General features: G+C 39.7%; 1 protein-coding gene across 3 annotated transcripts in view; it reads right to left on the bottom strand.

The window, feature by feature from the left end:
• Window positions 1-809: 809 nt before the first annotated feature.
• hlcs (holocarboxylase synthetase (biotin-(proprionyl-CoA-carboxylase (ATP-hydrolysing)) ligase)) overlaps window positions 810-20,567 on the bottom strand; it is a 48,029-nt gene continuing 28,271 nt past the window's right edge. For 2 of the 3 annotated variants that reach the window (XM_042499079.2, XM_042499080.2), the window contains 5 exons: window positions 5,429-5,496; window positions 5,070-5,230; window positions 3,825-3,939; window positions 3,457-3,670; window positions 810-2,230 (listed from right to left, as the gene is read on the bottom strand). In XM_042499079.2, coding sequence (XP_042355013.2) covers window positions 2,059-2,230; window positions 3,457-3,670; window positions 3,825-3,939; window positions 5,070-5,230; window positions 5,429-5,496 — 730 coding nt within the window. In that variant the 3' untranslated portion in view covers window positions 810-2,058. Of the gene's footprint in view, window positions 2,231-3,456; window positions 3,671-3,824; window positions 3,940-5,069; window positions 5,231-5,428; window positions 5,497-9,306; window positions 11,168-20,567 lie in introns of those variants that run through there. The other variant, XM_088088176.1, reaches the window with a different exon arrangement.

The following is a 20,567-nucleotide window of genomic DNA, read 5'->3' as shown; positions in this document are numbered from 1 at the left end:
ACTCTGATCACTTTTAAGGCAAAGCTAAAAACATTCATTTTTCACACTGCCTACTCCAGCTGCTGACTACCAACTTATTATTAAACTTGATTTTAAATCATTTTAAATGATCTTTTTATCTTTGCACCTCTTGTCTGCACTTTTTTTTCTTTTTTATCATTTTATAATTCATTTTACCTTGTATATCTTATCTCTTTCTCTTTATTGTAAATCTGTATCTTTTATTATGTTTTTATATTTTATTACTGTGTAAAGCACTTTGAATCGCCCTGTGTACGAAATGTGCTATACAAATAATGCTGCCTTTCCTTGCCTTCTCCGGAACGTTTGTGCTTCGGTGGGGATGTCGTATGCTGTAAAGTCATCTGAGCCAATTTATGATTTGGGTTTTTTTTTTTTTTAATTGAATTGACTTGACATTATTTATCAAACTTAGGCTGGACATTAAAGCTTTTTTGTTTTCACAATATATGTCAAGTCATTCAAAGTTTCCACTTAACTCATAGCATAACAATATAAAATGTAATAACTTGTCACATTATGTGCCAAACAGTTATTATATTATTTCCTCAATATTTTATTACATGACAGGCATATTATTACATCAGCTGATTACAAACAATAGTTTTTTTAACACTATGAACTCTTTTTACATTATATGCAGTTATTACAGTATGAATTCTAAAAGTTCCTTTTTCATTTAGACACTCAAATTTCACAACAGACAAGACATGTTCTTATCTTCACTCTCCACAGGACACATTCAGGTGATTGTAAAGATTAGAAAACACCAGGAAGACAGACATGTGTACAATGATATGTTTAATATGGCAGTTTATAAAGTGCTGTGTTCAGTTTCAGGTGGAAGTGTTAACTGCAACTTTACTAACAGCAAACTGAATATTCAGATTGATTCTGTTCTTGATGAGTGAAGTGATTGCAGGAGGGAGGGAGAGAGAGAGAGAGAGAGAGAGAGAGAGAGAGAGAGAGAGAGAGAGAGAGAGAGAGAGACTATTGAGTATTATTGTCATTCATGTGATCAATTGTTAATTTCATTCACTGCCTTAAACTGTAACTGTGCTTTGGCAACACATGTTCAGTGCCTTGCCTATAAATATACACACACATATTTTCAATTCAAATATATGGTAATAATACAAGTATTTTTTTCTGGACATATTTACCTAGATTTTTTTAAATTTCTCTCCTTTTTTAAACTAATTTTGAGGTCATTTTCTTTCACCTTTTACCAGTTTCTTGCAGTTTGTGAGACATTTTTGCTAAGGTAGAATTCCACATTAAATTTGCTGTTAAAATCTAAAAGCTACCATTTTTTATTATCATATTAGTTTTAGTAACACTTCATTTAATTGAATTAGGGGATATTCAAACACATCACTGCTGAGTCCTGATCTTTCCATTCTTCCATCCAGTTACTGCTACGTCTGGACTTGTTTTTGCTTGTCAGGATTTTGTGCCTCTGTGAGCAGGTCATCAAACTGGTTAGTTTAAAGAGATGAACAACATGTTTCTGTGAAAATCTTTATTTTGTGTAAATTAGCGAGAGCAAAGCTGCAGTGATGGCTTTTGTTGTTGATCAGTGACATAAGGTGAGCTGTTCAGATGAGGGGGACAAAATTTATTGCTGCTGATAAACAAGTACAAGCTAGGTAGTAGCAAGGTAATGATTTGAACTGGCGGTCCCAAATCAGCAGGTCATAATGGACCTGGTGTGTGTGCTTGTGACTGGTCTCTGATGCTGATCTCACTGTGTGAAGCTGCCTGCCTTTAAACATAGTTACTATCACTCTATGTCTTCAACAAATCACCCTAACTGCTTCAAATATAAGTCAGGTTAACAGAAGGAGAATAGTCCAAATGTTAACCAGGAACAGAGTTTGTTATCAAGTGATCATTTAGAAAACCTCAACATGTTTATATGTATATATAGGTACATAAAGTTCTCTGCCAAACTAAATGACTGAGTAATTGGTTCCATCAGGGTCAGGGCTTTGGGGTTTGGGGTTAGAATGATTCTGGATTTTGCTGATTTTGGTCCTAATGCTGCTTGATGACCACCAGATTTTTTAGCATGTCAAAGGAGTTCCCATCAGGCTCCACTGAGACCACGCCCTGCTCCTTGTTGTACACTTGGAGGAAGCCATTTTGGTCCAGACCCACCACCTCCGCCTCAAGTCCGTCCTCACTCCAGAGACGCACCCGGGTCCCGCTGTGGTCAGAGCACAGAGAAACACTGTCACAGTTCTGCTTCATGGTGTCATCAAGGTGTTCAGGACATTTTACTCAAGTCTGCAGCTCAAAGTGTTGTCAGCTGCTCAGCTTAGCTCAGGAGTGAGAGCCGTACATACTGACGCTGTGGCTGTGTAGTTAAAACTAAAGTTACCATCCTCATGGTTGTATTCCTATACCAACCAGTTTATGTGCACTTTCAGTTTACATCAATGTTTGTGAAAACATGGAGACTTCACATATATCTTCCCCAGCAGCACAGAAAACCTCTACAATCAGCACAGTTTACAGATTAGTGTCACCAATTCAGTATCTGACCAAATGTCTCCCCTTCTGCTCCTGAGATATGACGCTGAGCAATGACCAGAAAACTGTTTAATGCAGAACATTATGATGTCACAGTGACGTTGACCTATGACCTTTTGAATATTAAATGTCATTACTTCTTCATTTCATCTTAGACATTTTTGTGAAATTATGTCTTAATTAGTGTATGAATTCTTTAGTTATGGTCAAAAACATGTTTTGTGAGGTCAACACAAAACAGGCCAAATTCTGATCAGTTCATTGTTGAGTCATAGAGAATCTTTGGGCTAAATTTGAAGCAATTCCTTCAAGGCCTCTTGCAATATTGCGTTCACTAGAATGGGACAGATGGAAAGACAACATAAAAAACATGACACCTCCAGCCAGAGGCTGCTGGCACAGAAAAAAAATCTCCTTTCCCAAACATTTTTCTTTGACCTCAGTCAAAAGCATCATGAGGTCAAGCAGATGTAAAGGACAATTGATAAAGAACCACGGTGCTCAGAGAATCCAGCAGCACTACACTAGGCTATGTAATGATGCAATGGTGGACATTATTGTCGAGAGTCTGCTGTGATGAAACTACCATGGTCTGAAGATGGACCACTAAAAGCACATCTGTTTTTAAAAGTACAAACTAGACAAGTGTAGAAATTGGATTATGAAAAAAAGAAAAAAAATCACAAAATATACACTTTGGCACCACCTTGACTAGTATTTGACCGCACTTTTTAAATCTACCTCAAAACAGAAATATCGGATATGGCACCATGCACAATTCATGTTTCAACTTGTGAAACTAAAAACAGTCATACATACAATTTTGAAATGATTATTTTTATGAAACAAAGTATAAATCCAGAAATAAAAACTGAATACAAAGCTCAGTGCAGTGCTCACCTGTGAAGCCATCTCTTGTAGTAGGTTGGCAGGACGGCGTCGGGGCCCCCTTGCTGGAAGCTGCAGATGAGGACCTCCAGGCTGCTGACGGTGCGAGCGATGAGCTGGGCACAGCTGAGCGGCTGCAGGCTGCAGTTATGCTGCACGTTGTACTGCTGGATCAGGTCATTAATGCACACTGTCGGGTTGCTGTTTGTCACATTGATTCCACAGCCTGCAGGCACATAATGTCCAGACAGAACACTGTTACTCTGTGCAAACAACTAAACACTGAATTATTACTATTGGTGGCTAATTATTTGTCCCACCACTTATTATTATAGATGCAGCAGGGTCCATGTGAAATAACTGACTGAGGAGTTTGTTACCTATAAGCAGGTGAAAAGTTGATCCCATGACAGTGGATGTCACCAGGACTCCCCCGAGCTTCATCATGTTACTGTAGTAGATGTCATTGGGCCACTTCACCCTCAGGTCTATGTCCTGATCAAAGTTTAAATATGTTCAAACATCAGCAATCATTCACTTAAAACTTCTCCATTTAATATCTCCATTTATATTGTACTCAACTGTTATTGCCACATGTATAAACAACATTTGCGTAACATTACATACAATCATAAATTACAGTTATTCCCTTAATTACTTTTGAAGCCATCTCCATTTTTGCTTTAACTTCTGTTCTATGACAAGTTTTGTATACATTAGTTAACTCTAACTGCAAAATGAAAGGGATATTTGCAGTTTAATTCACTGGGCCGATTGTCAGCAACTTTTAAGGTGGAAAGTTTACTGGAAATGTTACTGAATGCATGAGATGATAATGTAAATCTGTCTAAATTTCAACATGACAACTCTGACCGCTCTATCTTTTTTTTTTGTGTCTCTTGTATGACAAACTCTTTAAGTAATGAGTAGATCTTCAAGCGTTATTAAAAATATATATTAATTACGACCTGATTATGTAAACTGCATTATTCTGATTCTCACACAGAGAAAAAACTTGCCAGAGCATCATTTGTGTGCTCTCCAGCAGCACTAAACCCCTGCTCTTACCTGAAAATGAGTTAATGCACACCCTCATTCTTTTGAAATATCTCATCAAGAGATTTTCACTGGGGCATCAGTGGTTCAGTGGATGGAGCAGGCGCCCCATGTACAGAGGCTTAATCCTTGCCACAGCTGTCACAGGTTCAACTCCAACCTTGGCCCTTTGCTGCATGCCCCCCCCCTCTCTCCCCTTTTCACACTTCGTCTCTGTCCTATCCAATAAAGGCCAAAAAAGCCCCAAAAATATCTAAAGAAAAAAAAGAGAGATTCTCACTCCAGCCTGCTCTTTTTGGTTTTGAAAATCACCTTGCAGCTCCGTTCTGTGGACAATAAACAAGGGGCAGACAGCAAGTGCTGTTGGACGGAGCAGTAAGTGACAATAACTCCACGCACATGTAAGAGTACTGTCTGCGGTAAAAACGCTAATCAAATCTAGGGTCCAAGTACATCTTCGTAGACGTAACTTTTGGTTCTAAAGGTATTATACCAAAAACCTTTGATGGAAACGCAGCTTATGTCAGTGTTGAGGAGGCTGGTACAGGAGGAGGTGTGTAGGCTGATACCTGGTATCCAGGAAGAGTGCGAACAGCTTCCACCACAGCCAGAGCAGCCAGATGTTGCAGGAAGGGAATCCTCTGTCCGAGCCTGGAGCTCAGCTCAACTTGGACCATCAGAGTGAACATGGCACAACCCAGAGGGCTTAGCCAGGCATTCCTGCCTCGCCCTGTATCAGCACCAAACGCAGAAAACACACAAGGGGAAGTGAAGTGGTAGCATCCCCTATGACATACTTCTGACAAATAAGATGAATAACACTAAAACCAAAAAAACAATGTACCTGAAATTTTGCTACTTTTGCTGTGTTCATATATTTGTTTGTGTATGTTGTGTGTGCAGGTTGACAGTGTGCTGGAGCACTGACCTCTGCCCTGGTTCTGCCTGGACGCTACCACTATTAAACCCACATCCTTTGGTAAGTGCAGAGTCAGCCTGAGGGGAGACAAGAATGATGAACACAGAAAAGTTTAAATTTTCTTCAAAGGGTTAGGGTTATAGGGAGTCCTAGTTGAGCCTTACCCCTACTGTTACTCTCAAAATTTTAAATATTTAAATATGGCCAAGAGTGGCAATTCTGGGGTTCAAGCCAGCATGGACCCTTGTGTAGTTGAAAGGTGCTAAGTGTAAGAAGCTCTTATAGTTTAGGACACCTCCATTCAAGATAACTAGTAGGTTTTTATAATGATGCATCAAAAGCTCACTAAAGAAGTACGTCACAGCTGCAGGGATAGCCCTTTAAAAAAAGTAGGCTCTGCAGCAAAAAGACACAAATACTTTTGAAATCGGTGCTACATGACCAGAGAAAACAGAGAAAAAAGACACTTTTGCTCCAGAAGTAGAAAACTGACAACTACCAGAATGAACTGCGCCACGCCAGATCAATAAACGCTCCCACCAGTGATTTAATGCAATCACATACATGTGAAACCATGGCGGCTGGCTGGCAAGAAACGATCTTGTACTAAACAGTAAGCTAAAACATGTTTATGACATAATGATTTATAAGTGGCACATGTCTTATGGATGCTCCTGACTAGTAATAAACTAGAGGTTTAGGTTACTAGAGGAAATACCTATACTCTTCTATAAACACATCAACCATCCAGTCCATGCAGTATCGTAAGCTATCACTGTATGTGTTAAGTAAAGTGAGGTAAGTATTGATGCATTTATAATCATGCATGCTGCAGTCTAATTGGTGGATTAGATCTAGAATTGGTGTGAAGTAAAGTGTGATCATTTTTATGCAATCACAGAAATCTATGCTGCATTATAAGTGATTAATGCCAACCACACACTAGAATAGAAAAGACTTTAAAAGACTTAACTCTTTCACATCTAAAGACAATGTTTTTAGCCACAGAAGCAAATTTTGCAAAGAGAAAAACTGAGAAACTTTCAGGGTCACTATTTTAGCTTCAAAAAGAAAAAAAGTGGACATAAAATGTTACTACCCTTGAAATCCCCAGTGATTATGCTATATGCTGTAGCTAACCCCTGTCCTCATCCCAAAGAGGGTATTTGCAAGTTAACACTTGACTGTTTGCCATCTCATAGAATATTTTTTTAGATGACTAAATTTGTCAGCTGCAGCTGTAAACTTTAGCCAGTGAAGATGGCCACTCAGTAAAACCTTCACTCTCACATCTAATGAAGTTTCTTGATAACATGAATGCAGTTAAAGTTTAAGGTGCAGTTGTGTTGCCATGATCATCCTGTGAGCTTGTCATTATTAACACAGTGCGTCTGTCAGCATTTCATCAATGCTCATTTGAGAGCTGGGGGCTGTGTTACACCACAAACTAAAGAGAAAATGTTTGCACATTCTCTCATCTCCAAATGCAATTAAAGCTGATCCAGTGACCCAAGGCACCTGCCCTCTGTTGGCTAGTGAACAAAGATTGTGAAGCTGCCAAAGCAAGCAAGCAGGGCCTTTCTGCTTTTGTGATGCAAAGTTGGTCAGTGGAAAATCAGCTTAAAGCATGAGGGTGCCCCAACTCTGGCCACATAGAGCTTTGTAACAGACTTCTCTAAGAAGTGTTTATTAAAAGAGATAGATGGATAGCTCAATCTAGAGCTGAGGGAGCTTGAGCTTGGATGTGGCAGGCTGTTCACTTTGGACTGCAGACTCAATGTGCAATGAGTTTATAAGCCTTGGGGCAGTTAAGCACAGATGATTAGAACGATTGGTCATGAAAAGCAGAGGACCGGATAAATTCACAATTTTTCTCATCTGTCTCATAACAAAAGTCAGGTGTCTGTACTGTCCTAATGACCTGATGATGAAAGAGATGAGAGACAAAATCTGCAGCCCTCATTCCATGCAATCATTCTAAAGTATTAAAAACAACTGATCTGAGGCTAATGTTACACAGGATCTGTGTAGTGTTTTCGCCACGGATAGTACTTTTACGTGTGGGGAAAGGTTGCTGTCACTTACTGCTCCGTCCAGCAGCACTCGCTGTATTTCCTCTTTCACAGGTGATATGGAGTGAAGTCTGCACCCCTTTTATCATCCACAGAATGCGGATGCACAGCCACATTTTTGGAACAAAAAAGAGCAGGCTGCAGTGAGAGTCTCTCTCTATGGGACTGATTCCTTCTAAGGCAAAATCAGGGGCTTAGTGCTGCTAGAAAGACACTCGACCAGTTTTTTACTCTGAGTGAGGATAAGAATAAATGCGGTTTGCATAATTCAGCCGCAATATATATACATTTTTTAAACGCTTGAAGATCCACTCATTACGAAAAGTGTACGTTAATCCAAGAGCGACGATAAAAACAGATAAAATGGTCAAAGTTGTCCAATTAAAATTAAAGGTGTGTCTAAGGATTCACGTCGTCATCTCATGCAGTGAGTGACATTACAAGTAAACTTTCTACCTCAAAAGTTGCCAGCAGTCGGCCCAGTGAATTAAATTATTGTTTCTCAGTCTACAGCTGCTGCCAGAGGCTGCAAACACCCTTTTACTTTATAGTCATAGTTTACTTAAATGGATAGTTTGGGGTTTTTGAAGCTGGGTTTTATGAAATACTTATGTATAGTCAGCGGATTACATACAGCAGCTCGCAGTCAGTATGCTCCAAGTTTGCAAAAAAGACTGGGGGCGCACCCCACAAGAGTTGATATTAAAACATGTTTTAGCCATTTTAAAAAAAGGCCTACCTAAAACATAATTATCACTCTAAGTGGACGCTGTATTTTGATTATTTTCAGCGCTTTACCGCCGTCACACAGTCTTCGTCTATGGCACGACATTTCTTATTTATCATCGGTCAGCTGTTTGGGCCAGAAAGTGCTGTTAGCAGCTTTTACGCTACCTGACTGAAACAAAATTTTCAAAAACAACTCAATATAGAGTCCACTTAGATTGTTGGGTGTGCACCTCGTCTGTCTCTGCAAAACAAGAACTACTGGCTGCTGTATGTACACTGATGATACAGAAGCATCACACTTAGCACAAAGGTTTATGTACTCGGCCCTAGAAACTTGGAGGACAGCCACGTGACTTGATAAACTCGGACTGCTGAAACTCATTAGGAGGGGATCTGTTAATGAACTGTGTGAACAGGAGAAAATATTACAGCAAGCTAAATCTGTTTCAATGGTGATACGGTAACCTGACTATTGTTTTAAAAAAATGTGAACACATCCTTTAAGTTCACTTGTGGAGTGCTTATTTCATAGCAACACAATTTGCAAATCCCTTAATCTATGCAAATATGTCAGCCAGACATGTGTAGCTGAAGGCAAAGAAAAACATGTGGGGGATGTAAAAAAAAATCAGGAATTTGTTCACTTAAGTGAAGCTGATTACAGTGGACGTTTTGTATAGCGCCTCTGCAGCCAAGTAACTGCCAACATGTGCTCACTGATGAAAAAAAAAGATTTTAAAAACAAAACCTTGGGTTTGTGCTGTCAGAAACCCGCCGTCTTTTAGCCTCAGCTGAAAGGAAGTCTTCTTGCAAACAGAATATTAATAGCTTTTTACTAATGAGAAGAACTGTGAAAGACATGAAACAAGGATAAATGTATTTTTTATGTCACTGAATTATGTTGGAGTGCAAATCTTCATATGAGAACATCCAACTAACCCAAAATGTCAATATGACTTGGTAAAGACACACAGGTGGGAGGAAGGTGAACTCTCCGCCACTGACTGAGTGAATTGTTAATGTCTGCCTTATTAGCTGGAGCATGACCTGCTGAGGGTGAGGCTGGTTAGGAGGTGCTTATTCCCTGCTGAGGTTGTAACTGGGGGATGCTGCTGTTTGGCAGGACCACAGGAGAACCAGCCTGCTCCGTGACTGACAGGTCTCTGCCAACAATCAACCCCCATGGAGACCAGGACCAGGGGCCCAGCTGTCTCTCTGGAGTCCTCGAACTTCACAAATGAGCTCTAAGTAAGAATAGCTGGACCCAAAAAGACAAGAGAGTCCACTGCTGACCACCTCTTCTGATACAGCAATACGGTGTGCTGTGAGTGGGGACACAGGTGTGTGCAGATCCTAGCAGTGCTTTAAGCTTTTTCATCAATCAGGACCTCCAGTATATGGAAGCTTTTGAAAAATAGGTGACAGCTCAGAAAGATGCTTCATATTACTGATTGTAGTTAGCTGATGTCTCCCTTCGTGCTTGTGTGGTATGAATTAAACAATTCATACATTCATTCTCTATCTGTAACCTGTTAAGGGTGGCAGGGGGCTGGAGCCTACCCCAACTGATAGTGTGTGCCTCTGGTATGCATTTTTCTGTAGGCTGACCCAGAAGCTAACATCACTCTGGTTCTGTCTTTAAACAGCCTCTGGGATTCTTCCATTAGATTTTGGATAATTGCAGAAAATAAGCTCTGTGGCAAACAAACATCTCAATGTAACCGCCAGAAGTAAAATGCTTAATGCTATAACTACACAAGGTCGTGTCGCCATCACAGCAAGGCTGTAAAGCTGTCAATACAGCCAGCAAAAACCTCAACTCCCAGTCAGACCCAGTGCTGCTGCTGGCCAGCAGCTCACTGTGACAGCCCTCGCTGGGTTAGCAAGTTAGCTCTGGCTGAATTCATCTGCTACAGTGAGTCTGGAGGTGTGGCCGCTCTCGTCACGCCAAAAGTTTCTCACATAAGCCAGGAGTGAGGCAGAGAGGAACCGTTGGGTAGAAGCCAGTTCATATGAGCAACTTAAATATCAGAGTCAAGTTTTCCACGTGCATCTTTAAATTCCCAATTTCCATTTTTAGCACATCAAAGAAAATTAGAATAACAAGTCTTTTTTTTTTTTTTATTTTCAATTTTTATTATCAAAACAAAATACATATAAGGGATCATTTCCATTGTTTTGTCTTCCTGTTTCTAAATGGTAGTAGGGGAAACAGCTCATTTCCCGCTTTTGATTTTCTCTTTTCAAAACGAAAATCTGTTGACCACCAAGTACACAGACCTAGGACGTATTGTATTGAGTTGGGCAAAATGTTAAAGTCCATTCAGCTTTTGTTAACCACAAACCTTATTTCAGTCATCTAACCAGAAAGCCATTCAACAAAGCTACTGACTTAGAGACGAGGGAACCAGAGGAGCTGAAATGCTAACAGATTTCCAGGTTTTAGGACTCATCACTGGGGTTCTCTATGTCTTGCAAATATTTTATCATTTGCAGCAACATTATTATGGAGGATCAGAGAAACAGAAAAGCAAATTTTACAGACAAGATACAAATATTAATAGAGCAGTACAAGGGAGGCATGACATGCAGGTGACCATCATACGGGTGAAGCTCCGTGTGAAAGAAGTTGACACAGTTGACTGAAAGCTCATGGACTGTGTGTTGTTAACAATAGGCGAGTTTTCATAACAGAACATACTTCACATACTTAAGCGATATTTCTGAAATGTCAATAAAACACAATTGTGAGATGACTGAGTTTCAACCGAGTTATATTCTGTGACTTCTGCCGATAACATCCCAGCAACTATGGCAATGGATGTTCAAAACATTAGCAGCTTTATTTCTATTGCAGCCACCACACCAGTGGTCGTTATTTCCAATCTCATCATGCCCGAGGGAGCCAGTTCCTACCAACAAGCGCACAGCCGTAGCATCATGTGACCTATAAAAGAGAAAAAAGTGTTTCCATTGCAGTTTTGCAAAAAATGGCTTTTTTGAATGACTTACCACATCACATGAAGGTAAAAACTTTTTTGCAATAAATAAGAGGGTTTTTTTTCTCTCGAAACTGACGTGTATGTCCATTGGAGGGATTTTGTATTCGCAGTTTCAATTTGCACAATTTGAGGTTTAATGTAAACCCTCCTACTATTAAAGACAGTCCCCCGCCAATATATCCATCTCAAGATGCAGAGAAGCTCAAATTCATTTCTGGAATTCAATTATAAGATCAGGAACAAATCATACACATTTTGTGCCTGAACACTTTAATGCTCTTACACACTCATGGCTGGTTATCAATAAAGGAGGAGGAGGAGTGCTGTGCTTCTGTGTCTCAAGACATCTCTATATAGGCCAGTTCAGGGCTGCAACTCTGGGAGCATTCTGCCAGAGAGTTAATCTCATTTAGAAAGCACATTCACTGACTGCTACATGGGCCACCACAAGCTCAGATATAAGCTTCAATGTTTCACTAAAATCCTCATTCATGTCCACGAAGTCATGCAAAGTGATTACGATAAGCTGCTATTCAAAGAAAGGAAAAAAAGAAGCAAATGAGAGGTGAAAGAAGAAGATCGACACACACTGCATGTGTACACCCACCGGAGGAGCAGTTACCGACACCCAGTCAAGCCAGGGGCTTCAAGTGTTCTGTTCTGTTCACTAATGATGTCTTTTTGGAGTCAAATGAAATCACTCCTTAATTATCATCCTAAAACGCAAATACGCCTCAAAAGCTAGGAGAAAAAAATCCGAAGAAACCCAGAGATTTCTTGTCCCATGAAAAGACCCAAAGCAAAAGTGGATGTATCCTCCTGAAAACCATGGCCCGTCTATTCAGAGGGCGATATGGCCTAGTGAACCTGCCATCTCTCTGCATCTCTGGGCTCTGGAACCATCCTCTCCTAACTCTGACCTATAACCAAAAAATAACTATCAAATTTTGAATTTGTAGCTCTGGATTAGACCACATTTAGACCAGAACGGCCCCATCAAACACAGAACCATCTTTCCATTGCATAATTTAACAAAATCTGTGTTCTTATACCAATATTGTGCATTTTAATTGTTAGTTTTATGTTTTTTTTCTGTGTACTGAGGTCTCCCTTGAAAATGAGTTCTCGATCTCAATGGGACTTACCTGATTAAATAAAGGTTTATAACACTGTGAAAACAATTCTCGTGTACATGGATTTGCAAAAACAACCGAAAATGCTGTAGTATGCATGCAAGGCTAGTAGTTTGTGGTGTAACTTTGTAAAGACACACCACAGAAGAAGACCACACGCCTGCACGAAGTACAGCCATGACATCACTGTTCTCACAGAATCTGCACATTACCAGTTTACATGGCAAAAGATCAAAAGATTCAAAAGATTACACTCTTGGACCCCGTTTGAAATTTTCAAAATGCCTTTGTCATGTGAAAGAAAGGCCAAACTGCAAAAAAAGTTTCATGTTTCATGCAAGAACTGTTGCTATGTAAATGGCCCCTTGGTGACCAGGAAACTCACAGACCCACTGCATGCACTAAATCATCTCATGTGATGTTACTCAGCCAGTCAATGTGTGCATTCAGATAAACATTGTGACTCGAATGAGTGAGACACACACAGGAGACAGACGAGAGACAGCAGGCAGACAGCGTGTGTTTTCCTGATAGTATCTAGCCAGTGATCAACACTGACAGAAGACAGAAAGCTGCTGCCAAATGACCGCAGTTACCTGTTTCAACAGAAAAGCTGCATACATTTTCTCTCTTTTCTCTGTTCATCAGAGTCATGAGATTGTCAAAGATTTTTTTTTATCTTAAGTCAAATAGTTATTTTCATTAATGGATTGGTCGGTCCTTAAGATGTCACAAAATCATGAAAAATGCCCACCATAGAGTCCAAGGTGACCTTTTCAAATGTTTTGTTGAACCAACTAGTCCAAAAGATGTTCAGTTTACAATCACAGAACAAACAAATCTGTACATCTGAGTAGCTGAAAGATTTTTGTTAATTTTGCTTAAAAATGAATGAAATTTTGAACTATAATGATCATCATCAACAAGTAACTACTCGTGTGCAGTGTGCAAGTGTGCAGCTGTGCATTAGTAGAAAAAGGCAGGTTATATGACAAAGAAGCCACCCAAAAGAGAGAAAATGCAGATCCTCAGTAGTTTTACTCTCACTGCTAAGATCCATTTCATCTCCTCAGATCACTCTCTGACCATTGTTATCTACTCATTCCAACAAGGCCACAACAAAGACATACAAAGTAGCATATTTGACAGATAGAGAGAGGAGGCATTGTCCCAAGAGGAAGAGCATGGGCCTCTAAATCCCTGCTCAGCACTCTTTGTTTTAGGGGTCAGCTAAGCCACAGGGGTCATCCTTCAAGATACAGCAGGTCAGGAGGATAAACGCCCGCCAGCCGAGTCATCTGGGAGAGAAGAAAGGCGGAGGAGGAGGAGGACCTGTGATCGGAAGCTACAAGCATATCACCTTGTTTCTCACACATAGCAACACGGCAGGCAGATGACACCAAAGCTTTACGCAGACTAAAGCATCAGTCTGTTGGATCTCCTCAAACAGACCAAATAAAGATATTTTCCAACAGCACCTGTCGCTTTGGAAATAAAGGCCAGTTGTATTTACTGACAGATGTAAAGATACTAATCCACTAAAGATTAAATCAAACATATTCTACCATGACATTTCCTAAAAAATAAATAATCTAACTAATTAAATGGGTGGATTTGATGTGGTCGGTTAAGATATAATTTTTCTAAAAGCCATTTATCGCCCAAAGCATTCCCCCCCAAAACCCTCTCACTTCCCAGATTAAAATATTTTAGATTAAAAGATTATTTCTGCCATCCATGCTCATTTTTGAAACAGGATTTGCCGTGCATAAGCGTGTTTGCATTGATCATTCAGCAGCATCAAAGGGATGATCAATAGTAGAGGACAAACTAATCTGTAAATGTGATTAATTGAGCTAATCCTGTTTACTGAGGGACAGCAGAAATTATCATTTCCAAATAGCACTATTGGAAGTGATCAATGAGAGGGGGCTGCTCCATTACCACAGGGCAGCTGAGGCACCAATGAATGACCTTGCTTTGCTGACTGCCTGTCTGGACCAGGCCTGTATGGTCTGCTAGAGGCTCTGAGCAGCAACACACAACCATCCAGCAGACTGACTGCACACCTTCAAATGTCCACTTTCACACAGAGGACCAATTCTACAATTAATTTTTATACAACTCCAATTGGAATCGGAACATTGTGTGAAACAAAAATAAAAACAGAATGCAATAATTTGTAATTCTATTTTGAGGTTTTGAATACTGTCCAAAGCCAAAGTATTTAATGTTCAAACTGATCAAACTTTGTTTTTTTGTCAATATACACCCTTTCTGAATTTGATGCCTGCCACAGGTTCCAAAAATGTTGGTACACTGGCATGTTTACTATTGCGGTACCTTTTTTGTTAGCAACACTAAGTATGCGTTTGGGAAATGAGGACAATAATGCTGAAGATTACCAGTAAAATTATTTCCTATTCTTGCTTCATATATGACTCTAGTTGCTCAACATTTCAGAGTCTCTGTTGCTGTATTTTGTGCATCTCAATGTCCTACACATGTTCAGTGAGACACGGGTCTGGACTGCAGGCAGGTCAGTTTGGTACCTGCTCTCTTTTACTACAAAGCCACGCTGTTGAAACACATGCTAGATGTGTTTCAGTTGGTGGGTTTCCATTTCAGATTAAAAACTTAGAAATGTTGAGATATTTTCGACATTTCAATAAAACACAATTGCGAGATGACTGCATTTCTATTGAGTGATGTTCTGCGACTTCTCTGCCGATAACATTCCAAGAAGCATGGTGATGGATGTTCAAAACATTAGCAGCTTTATTTCTATTGCAGCCACCACACTAGCCGTCATTATTTACAATCCGTAGGCGTGTTATGGAGCCATAACAAGGTTTGGCAAGGTTGTCGACATGCACTGCTTCCGCATCCAGTGTAAATCCGGCGTAAGGCTATAAGGTAACATTATCCTCTCTCTAAATTTACAGCCCACAGCAACTTAATACAACACAGTCTCTGGCTTTTGTTTTATATCTAGTATCTAAAAGAGTAGCACATTTGAGATCTGTTGTTAGCGCTTTTAGCTTGTTTACTTTATATCATGAATGCTACAATTACACTTTTATAGAAAAACCCAGAATTGTCAAGTATTTGTATTGACCTTCCAAATCTGATTCAACTGACATAATTCTGAGTCCGGTACAGCCCTACTATAGATGACAATGTTATTATTACTGATGAAAACAATGGCTAAACCTCCAAAAACAATATCAAGGTTAAAAGGGGTTTTTTTATCATCTAGTAAAATGAAGTTGTTATCATGTTGTTGGTTAGAATTTCAACTCGCCAAACCAATCCAACCAGATTCTGGTTTTCCTCCTCATACTGACTGTACTCTTTGGACTTGAACACATTGAAGTGCTTGCTGACAGGTTGGTGCAGTCCTGTTGAGGCTGAAATGAAAACCTGCTCGCTGTGGGCCCTTCACCATCACAGGGCTCCAGAGTATAGCATACCTTCCACTGAACATAAAAGTTCAAGTCAAACACTGCACCATATGTTCCCCAGAATAAGAAATGGAGACGTTTAGGCATCTGCTTACAATCTTTTATAATTGCAGGTGGAGCATGCAAGGTCAAATGGGCCAATTTGATTTTTATGGTTGAACCTATTGCCACAGTTTTGAGGAATTCATTTTCTCTGCACCAAACCCCATGCATGTGTTATGGTTTGGAGTTTTCACAGGAAACAGGACTCTAATCCCACACAGTGTCAGTTTGGACATTGGATTGCTTGTCCAAACAAACAGTGATTGCCAGGTTTTCACCCAACAACTGGAAGAGCTTTTAAGAAGTAGAATCTGTTGTTTTTCTTTCAGATGTTCAGTATACATCCTTTCAGAGCATACAGGTGTTACACTGCAATGACTGTATTCTGTTCATGGGACTCTCTGTCACAGCAGCTGTGACACTGTGACTGTTTAAAGAATCTAGGTTAATGCCAAAAAAAATCATGTTCCAAATGTACAGACAGCATGGAAAACAGAATTTGTACGACCACAAGTTGAAGGGAAAAGAATCAGAATTACATTTACATCCAGCAAAGCTTCTCTTCCTTTATGCATCAGGCGAAAATAAAGAGGGGGAGTACAAAAGTAAAAGTGGGCCCTTGGGTTTTTATGCCTGAGCCTGAAGCTCTTACGAGAAAAAGTCAACAAGTAGGAAGTGTGTTGCTCCAGGCACAGGGATCAAGTTCAGCAGAGCAGGAAAAGAATCATTATGCTCTCTGGAGCAGCCAAGTGGTGTCCCAAAACCCTACAGTCTCTTCTCCCAGCTTTTCACAAATAAACACTTTCACACTGTTAACTAAACTTGACTAAACACCAACAGTTTGTTGATCTCACTCACTCACTCACTCACTCACTCACACACACACACACACACACACACACACACACACACACACACACACACACACACACACACACACACACACACAGAGAGGGCTGAAACTATTACTTGATAAATCAATTGACTGGTCCAAAGTCCCTCCCCCCTTAGTTACTGTTGCTAGGTTGGACAAGCTTGACAAAAAGAGACATGGCGATGCTGGTGCTGTTTAGCTGGGTGCTGTAGTGTTTATTAGATAGTTTCCGGGCATCAGGCAATACAGCCTTTTAAGAAGCCATGTGATAGAAGGACATATTCAACATGATGCTGTGTAGATCTAAATAACACCAGAAGTTACTTCGGGGCAGCATGTAGCGTTACAGAGACAATATTAACAAAGGACCGTCAGACATTATCTTTTCTGGCTAATTAATGCAATCTTAAAAATATGTCAGCGGCCAAACTGTCTGATTGACCAATTCTCATTCACATTTTGTTCTACAGCATAAAATACGTCAGTCATGACATCATACATCACCATGAAATTTATAGATTTTATGTGTCTTAAAAAAGGTGGTTGCTAACAAGTGGCTAAATGAGACTACAGAGCGTCATCACACCGAACACGGCTTTACAGCCTCGTTGTCGTGGTGACATTGGGTCATCTGACCTTGGTGTAGTTTGTTGATGGCCTAACATTAGCTTTTTACTTTTGGCAATTGCATTGAGGTTTCAAAAATCATAAAAGTGGTGTTCCTTTGCGTACATTATTGTGCTGAACAAAAAATGTAAGTATCATAAACCTTTGTTTGCCTCAGATAGAGTTTATTTTCTTCAAAACTACAATATGCAAAGGAAAAATCCCAAAGGCTTTTTGACAAGGGAACCAGAGCGATGCTAACTTCCACGAAGTTGCACTCTGTAATGCATTCAATATATATACAAGAACCAGAAACCCTCGGACACTGATTCTAACTGAGACCTGCCTATATTTGTCAAAACACATGGCCTTAACCAGCTAGTAAAATTGGCTCAGCATTAAATTAAGTCTAAATTTAACTGTCAGCCGCTTTAATGTTACTGTGCCAAAGAGTGGCATGAAAGTCAAAGCAAAATCTGCAACCAATATGTCTCAAGAAGCACACTGCACAGCAGCAATAAGCAATAAGAAAAAAACAAAACAAAACCTAATGACTGCTTGACTTGAAGCAATCTCAGTCAACCGAGAGGTCTCCAAGTGATGATGCAAATCTCAGACTTTCATGGGGCAGCTCCAAAGATGACCGATGTTATTCTTTTTACGTCACTGGTATTGATTAATCTGAGCAGGCATTTGATCGTAGCCTTAATTAGCCAACAGTTTTTGACACTTGGTGCAACAAACACATTTTATGTGGTACCAAAAATTACTGAAGTTTGATACCCAGCTTGACTGACATCCGTCTGTAATTTAACATTTGAGAATGAGACAATAAGGACATTTTTCTTGGGTGTTTAACACTAAGCCCTCTCAGTTTTCAATACCTTTCCTCCAAACTGCTCCACTCAGTCAGTAACATCAAAGTTCATCACTGAGATCACAAGTACAGTAAAACATGACCATTATCAGTATAACTGAATAAATAAGTAGCTTAGAAAATTATTTTAAAAGTAGCTTAAAGTAATAGGTTGCCTGCTCAGCATATTTCCTTGAAATGTCATCCAGCGGAGACACAGTGAACCACGACTCAGAGCCAAGAAATAGTCTGACACATACCTCTTTATAGTACATCAATGTGTTGCTTTTTTTAAGTACTTGCACAGATAAAACACACAAAATGGATCATGTTATTTAGTGAGCTTTGGACAAAGCCAGGCTTTCTGCTTCAAGTCTTTAGGCTATTCTTAGCTAAGCTAAGCTAGCCTTGTATGAAATGGACAGGTGGTATTAACCCCCTACTCTACCTTTTCACTAGAGATCAAATAACTGTTACAAAACTATTCCTTTGATAATCCATATAAAACCTTTCACACTGAAAGCCTCTCACTGCACTGTACACCCTGTACTGACGCTGTAACTGGTCCATGTGACAGGGACATCAGTGTGCTTACAGGACTGACTGCTGACTGTGGGACTGCTCACTAAGAAGCATTGAGATTCCAGTTTGGTGTGACCTTGTGGGAACACTATCCTGTGTCTGAGATCTGGCTATTATTAGCCCCTCCCTGCCAAACAAAGCATTAATACCCTGAACAAACACACAGTCTGCCAGCCATTGAGCCTCAGCTTCAGGCCCCCACACTCAAGTGGCTGAATCTGTGTTTTCATCAGCTCCTCAATTTCAGGCAGTGCTGACCTCCGGGTGCTTCGCCTTCAAACCAATTCCCACTCTGGCTATTAGGCCCTCTCAATCCTTTATTTATCATCCAAGAAAGAAAAGCCACAGTCACTGTCACTACAAGACTCTAATAACTGACTCATCGAAAATTCATCGCCTCTTTGACTATTTGCTCTTAATTAACAACACAACTCTATTTTTCAAATGAGAAACTATTCCATTAACCTGCTCAGGAATTTGAACAGCAATAAAGGTATGTTTTATGCTATGTGCAGTGTCAATCTCTACTGACGCTACTCTCAGTGGGTATGGGTATTTATGCCTGCTATATCAGCAATCCAACATATGGGTCTTTGGCCTATTCTTTGGAATAGGCAAAGGGTTTCCCACCTCTGCAACCACTGACTCTGCATTTGACTGATTTTGTACACAAATGACCTTGTCTTTAACACATATATTTTATATAAGATACGTTTCTTGCTATACTGCCTTATGTAGTGGTTTGTTGTCCATATTTTATCACTTGCATTTCTGATTTTGTGTTTAGTTCTAATTTTGACCTGCAAACTGCAGATGAATTCAACTAGTTATAGTCACACAAAAAAGAAGCATATTGGCATATTTTACCAATTCACCACAGTCATAAGGCATCTGCTAAGGGAACTGTCATAAAGCTGAATTCCAACTTCACTGTAGCTGTGTGCCATGCATCTAAACCACAAACAACCACAATGCAGCAATTCACTGGTATTTTAAGTCAATTCAGTTACTACTAGGGTTGCAAATTGTATGCACTTTCCTTAATCAATTATTGGTAAAATTAATGATCTATTAATCAATTAATCGTAATTTTATAAACAAACATAAAAACTTTGCTAATACCAAACAATGCCAATTTTTTTCTAGACCAAAACTCACAGCAACACATTGCCTGTATTCTGACGGCACTGCATTGCCTATCAATTGATCTATTAAATAGTTCAATCGAATTGTTAACAGTTATAACGATTTGATCATTTAATTATCAATTCATTATCATCCCCAGTTACTACTAACTTCAGTCTTCATATCATCTTTTCATAATGCTCAGATTAACAGAGAAAGTCTGTTACATCCATTACTACATTTTGGTAAATTAAAAGACTTTTATTAAATACAGATGAGAAGTAGAATTACCGCCACATTTGTTTGCCTCTGCGCACCAGTCAAGTTGCACTTACACTTGTCTGTGAAAACATGGATGCTTCTCACACACCCTCCCTGCGGCAGCACAGAAGATCTCTGCAGTCAACACAGTTTTAAGGTGGACACCCCAGGTTCTTGAGTTATGGCCAAAAACACGTCACCAGATTCTAATCAGTTCATTCTCCCTCAAGTCTATCTGCAGATATTGCATTCATAAAAATGAGACAGTGACCTTGACGTGTGACCACCAAAATCTAATCAGCCAAACTGTGAGTGTACTTTAACATTTGTGCCAAATTTCAAGACATCCTCAAGGTGTTTAGATATTGCATTCACAAGAATGATACTGACCTTCACCTTGGA

The sequence above is a fragment of the Plectropomus leopardus genome, chromosome 15 (genome assembly GCF_026936395.1).
Source record: "Plectropomus leopardus strain MGB_pleo_1.0 chromosome 15, ASM2693639v1, whole genome shotgun sequence".
NCBI classification, from domain to species: Eukaryota; Metazoa; Chordata; class Actinopteri; order Perciformes; family Serranidae; genus Plectropomus; species Plectropomus leopardus.
This window is presented reverse-complemented; position numbering and strand designations above follow the sequence as displayed.